Genomic DNA, 6,000 nt, shown 5'->3' with positions numbered 1-6,000 from the left:
CAGTACAGCTTCTCCAGAACAGTTCAAGCTCGGCTGGTTCGATAAATCAGAGCGTGGAGGTCCAGGCACTGAATTCTGTCATCCCATCACACCACCGTAAAACAATGCACTCCTCTACTTACTGCACGCTTTTCGTTTGACAGTTTACCTGATGCTGCCTTCTTTCTGCAGTCACTCCAGGGAGTGCTTTATTACATGTTAAAAGACAAGATATGTATTGAAAGTAGCAATTTTATTTGAGTTAAAATTATTTACAAAAACCCAAAGACATACTTCATGAAACTGGTACAAACTATTTTTCCTGCCGTTGGCTTTTGCTCCAAAGATCACAGCTGAGAAATACTGTATAAAATAAAAATAGGATTGGATTCAGAAAAGTACTCTACCGTTCTAATTTCCAATTGAGATTATTTACACAAATATTTACAATGGAAAAAAAAGTTACTTTAAAACTTTAATTTGCAAGTTGGCCTCAAGTACCCTTCAACGCAGAGTTATTTGAGGGTCTAACACACAAAAATGCACTGCAGTTCACAGGGTGATTTCTCCCCCCACCCTCAAAGAAAAAAACAACAAGAAATCTGCATTTGTCAGTGCTTGACAATTAGTTACATTAAAAAAAAACAACCTGTTAAACACTGAGGTAAATCAATTCCCAAACGGTTACCAGTGTAACAAAGAAAGGCAGTTGTCCCTGATTTCCCCTTCACCACACATGTCGCTCTCGCCCCACAGAAACTCTATAATCGTTTTGAAATCCCACTTCAAATGAGAAGCTCTTAAATCAGAAGGATAGATGGACAAAGTATTCATGAGTTTCCTCTCAATACGGATGGTTTACATACAGCTTTTGCCTCTCGGTACTCAGTTGTTTAGGTTCAGTTTTGTTTTTAAAGCCAAGGGAACACAACCTCAAAGACTTTTCTGAGTTACACTGATATGCTAAATTTTAGAAGGTGATGAGAGAAAACGCAAAAAGTATGACCAACATAGGAATTGTGCCGCTAATCAGTTACTTCCTTACAGAATTCTCAACAATCTGCATTATCAAAAATAGGAAGACATAGAAGGCAGCCACTGTATGTAAAAAATTTACAGCTGGCACTGATACAAAAGCACAAGTTCGTAACTTTATACACGGAGATAACAAGATCTAAAAGCAGGTTAGATTTCCTGTTACTTCCCCCTCATTATACATAGAACTAATATTTTTATGGCTTCAAGTTTTACAAATTCAATGGAATAACATGATTTAACTATCTATACAGGTATTTAAAAATGTGACGAAGCAGATCTCAGAACAGTCTGCAAGTATTCAAGACCAGCTTAATAAAAATAATTACCAATTCTGTTGGTCTGAATAACGAGTGCAAGAAAAAAATATTAAAGAAACACATGTAATGTATTTTCTGGGATTTCTTGTTCCATTTAAGTCTTCAAACACAATGCTCTGCTGTGAACTAGACCTCAGACTGAACAAAATCTTAGCTATATCAGCAATTTAAGGCTTTGCGTTGTATGCATTTAAACTTTGACATACTACAGAAGGATGAAATAGAAAGATTATGTCAGCTGGAAACATTAATCCCCATTGGTGTTTTAGCCTCTTCAAAATCCTTCCCCCTACAACATCCAAATTCTTTGTATCAAGCATTACAAAATACATCTTGAGCGCTTCCTCCAAACTAATCTAAACAGCATTTCAGTTTCCGCTTGTTAGAAGTGTAAACTGCCCTGGGAATGAAGGTCTTCCCTCCCTCCACCCAACCCCGGTCCCACCCCCCCTCCTTCTTTTTTTTTTCCTTAAACAGGGCACAATTTTTATTTCCTTTGTGGATAACACACCCTCTCAAATGGCTTTATGTATTTATGGGTTTGCATGCATCTTGGAATTACAAAGTGTTATGGTCTTATTAGGTTACAGTACATGGGCCATGACAGTTTTAGAACTGAGAAATAGTTCAACGACCTAATTTCAATCAAAACAGTATAAAAAATAAACTATCCAATCCTCACCTCTTTGGATTCCAACAAATTTTAAATATAGACAGTAGTTAAAATCACAAAAGTATTTAAAAATTTATATTTTACGATTTTGGAATAATCTAGTAATAAAAAAGCAAGAGCAAATTAAACTCAAATAGGAGCGGTGCTGCTGTCCAGAACTTCTTTATTAGAACATTTGATACCTCAGTAGCTAAGCTGCCTTTGCACCTGGCTGGCATGAAACAGTGGCTCAACAGTAAACAGCAGTTGCACTATCAGCAGCAAGTTTTCCCCTTGAAACTGGTCACGAACAAAGCAAGAAAAAAGATAGGGAGGATAAACCCTGCCAAAAATATTTAAATACTGCACTGCATCATAAACAGCATGGTTTCTTTATTTACTTTCCTCAGAACCTTTTTACCCTCATTTTTGATAGTTGCAGATTGATGTAGTAACTGTCTTTTAGAAAATGCTGAATGCATGGCTAAGGGACCAGGTAGCCTTAAAAATCCGAACACGAATGACATAGATGAATGCTCTCGGTATATCCTTCAAGGACTTCTTTCATGACTTCTTTTGTCTAAGGGTAGCTCCAGCATTAGAGTGCTTGCAGCGGAAGTTAAGTATCTAGCAGTGTTCCAAGTATTCAATCACCCTAGAGATGGATTTCTGGCCTGTTGTTCCAACAGCACACTGAAAAATGTGACAGAAGACAAGGCACCAAGTAAGCATTTATACAGCACCGCCTGAAAACATTCTAGGGCTACGCTCACTTCAGAATTATAGGACTTAGAGACAGCAGTAAAAACAGTCAGAAAGAGGACTCGAGCATCTTCCTGATGAGTAACATTCAAGCGGAATGAAAGTAGCTCCTAATTAATGCAACAGACAAATAAAGAAAAGACACAGAAACAGATCTTCAGTAATTGCAAACACGGAAAACGACCCCAAGCTCTTCTAAAGGCCACTGAAAAAATCATAAAAGCTTCTAAAAACATATGGGCTATTATAGCAAATGACAAAACTACAGCAATCTCTATTTTCATAAATCTAAAATAGGTTTTACTTACGGTAAGATTCATAAAACTGAGAAATTTTTTGAGCATTTCAGTCATTATTGAGAAATCTCCTTCAGGTAAGTATTCCCTCACAGTAGTCACGTTGATCTAGGAAAAATATAACTATTTTAAATTGGGAAATATTTTCCCAACACTGAGAGCCATGTTACTCCCTATGTGAGAAGCAGCAAGACAAATGTATTTATAGCATAATTAAGATGGCACTTTGCTATCGTCTCTGTGATTCGAGGCTCTCAAGGCTCTTTACGTTTACAGAGTTTATTTCTAGGATACAGCAATTCCTGCAATCTTTTCTGGATCAAAGATTATTACCATCAAAGCTCCCCATTAATTACAATTAATAAGCTAAATAAATCTCAACACTTAACATCAGCATGACCCTACACACTACGTTCATATAAAGGTAATCAAGAAGCACATAAAATGTACAGAAAAGCATGCAGAAGAACACATCCCTTAAGTTGAAACTATCCAGAAGGCAGGTCTGAACCTCATTTTCATTTCAACATCTATCTAATGCCAGAGTTTGAAGTTTGCAGTTGCCAGAGTTCCATACTTCAGTATTACATTCAACTTCCTACTACGCATTTCCAATCTGAGGCAATCACCTTCAGCTTTTGTGGACCTGCACAACTTCATACAACTTCACTGGAAACAAAAATCAGACTAGGATGAAAAAAACTAACAGGATGACATTAACTCGTTTAGTGAAACTACTGAAAAAAACAAAGCAAGCTTTTAGTTACAAAACTTGCAGGATAGCCAATTTGCCTTCCCAAACTAAGCTTATTTGTGGTCTAAGACTAACAACGAATGAGAGAGAGGTACAAAAAGAGTAAAGACTCAAATCCAGTTTCCTTTGATAAATATACTAACGCTCAGAAGATTCGTTCTGTATGGAACACCTCTGGCAACTTTCCACAGAACTACATACATCACTGTAGTTGAGTAAGTGCCCTTGCAGAACCCTAATTTAATGAACCCATTTTGGTAATGCAAATTATTACTTCATTAAAAAATCTACTGGAGTTAAGAGTGAGTTATTGACTTATTCCCTTACTGGACTCTCTTGGCAGAGACAGCCTAGAAGCAACGCTGTGTACGAGGCCACAATGCAGTCTTCCATGTGCTTCCCAGCATGCTGAAGAGCTGTAAAAAGAGACAACTCAGTGTACTGTATCCTCTAAGCAGCTGGTATCTTCTACTGCTTTAAATACCACCTTTCATCATCACTTTCCAGAATTCGACTTCCTCAAACAAAATGACTTTTTGCTCTGAGATTTCAGCAGCAAGAATCAAACTCCAACTTAGCAACACACATTCTTTCACAGGAAAACAGCGCTCGCTCCCTTTCAAGTCATTACGCTGTACAGTACTTTTATTACTGCAATGTACAAACTGCATGTTCAAAACAACAAAATACAATTACGCTTCCTGTAATGCTATAAGCCAATAAGATAGTAGCATCGGTGCATCTATTTCTCATGCTTCGTCTCTGAGCTGCTCCCACCCACGCTCTGTAATAGTTTCACAAGAGAATATACTGAAATCTCAACCCAGTGGACTGCAGACAGGAGGCAGAAGATAAATTAGAAATTTATGCCAAAAGAGGTTTCTCTACCATTTCTGAGCTCATCAAAAACTATACAGCGTACCTTTATTAAGATCAAGCTCTTCATCATCTTCTTCCTTCTTATCTTTCTCTTCAGTACTATCTGACTTTTCTGTGGAGACCCACTGTATCTCCCCACTTGTTTCTTGCCACTCTCCACTCTTATCGTGCTGAGCGGTAGGAGCTTCTTTAATCAGTTTATCTGTCTGGCTCTCAGCCAGCTGTGCCGCTCGCTCACGCTCAAGAAATAGCTGATGGGGAAAACATCAAAACAACTTCTATTATAAATTAAACTCTAAACGCATTAAACTAACTTGAAAGTTTATTTCCCCTTCGCAATTCACCCCTTTAATACAGTTAGCCTTCAATACTATTCTTCGCGAAAGCCTTTTCTTCTTCAAAGGATAATCTGATTTATCACACTAATGCTGTGCTCTGCAGAAAACACTTCCCTCCCTCCCCAGTGTTGAACCAATTGCCAGGTTTCTCTTGGCTGCCATAAATGCTTCATCATTTTCTTTGAGACGCCGCTTGAAGACAAAAAATTGCCAGATATGTAAAAAGCAGGAATTTTGAAGTCATTTAAAATGACTGGAGCCATTTTAAGGCGAATGTAACTCAACGTGTTCTCATACTTTGCACTTACATCTTACGAACTACTTCCCACACCATATAACCATCAATTCTAAATATGATCTTGCAGAGTTGCGCACGTTAATATATTTATTATTAATATCTTGATTACTGCTCTATTTTGTCTGCTGCTGGGCAGTTATTTCACACAGTTCAATGGCATAACTGCTAAAAGCATCCATAAACTTATCCCCATTTGGTTAAAAGGTGGTAAATCAAAATTCTTCTTTCCTTTTGTTTTAGTTAGCACACAGGAACTCATTCGCACTGGTTGATTTATATTTTGACAAGCTAGTCAATACAGCATTTAAGAATGCTGCTCCACATCCACGTTTGTTACATTCATATTTATTGCTCTTATGGAAAAAATGATGCAACATGATTTTTAAAAAAGGGTCTGAAACTCCCTTAAAGATGGCACTTAGAAAAAGCTATGGAAGCAAAGCAGATAACACAAGTAACTTACAATTCTTATCGCTGTTTAAAAGCACAACAAGAAATAAACCCCACAGGAATGAGAAAGCTTAACAGAGCAGCTTCTGGAAGCCAGTAAAAGACACCACCATCTTTTACTGAGAAAGCTGTTTCTGTACTGAAATATCCATGCTGTGAGCAGTACCCCTCTTCCCTCTATGCTGTTTTACATTCTCAGAACGCATAACTGAAGGAAATTCAGATAAAACTTCACTG

At 37.5% G+C, this 6,000-nt stretch overlaps 1 protein-coding gene across 4 annotated transcripts in view; it reads right to left on the bottom strand.

Annotated features, from left to right (window-relative positions):
- Positions 1-213: 213 nt before the first annotated feature.
- WAPL (WAPL cohesin release factor) overlaps positions 214-6,000 on the bottom strand; it is a 112,011-nt gene continuing 106,224 nt past the window's right edge. For all 4 annotated transcript variants that reach the window (XM_072339992.1, XM_072339993.1, XM_072339995.1 and 1 more), the window contains 4 exons: positions 4,721-4,928; positions 4,126-4,214; positions 3,057-3,152; positions 214-2,679 (listed from right to left, as the gene is read on the bottom strand). In XM_072339992.1, coding sequence (XP_072196093.1) covers positions 2,614-2,679; positions 3,057-3,152; positions 4,126-4,214; positions 4,721-4,928 — 459 coding nt within the window. In that variant the 3' untranslated portion in view covers positions 214-2,613. The remainder of the gene's footprint in view (positions 2,680-3,056; positions 3,153-4,125; positions 4,215-4,720; positions 4,929-6,000) is intronic.

Source organism: Excalfactoria chinensis, chromosome 6 (assembly GCF_039878825.1).
Source record: "Excalfactoria chinensis isolate bCotChi1 chromosome 6, bCotChi1.hap2, whole genome shotgun sequence".
Lineage (NCBI taxonomy): Eukaryota > Metazoa > Chordata > Aves > Galliformes > Phasianidae > Excalfactoria > Excalfactoria chinensis.
The sequence above is the reverse complement of the archived record's forward strand: the minus strand, read 5'-3'. Positions and strand labels throughout refer to the sequence as shown.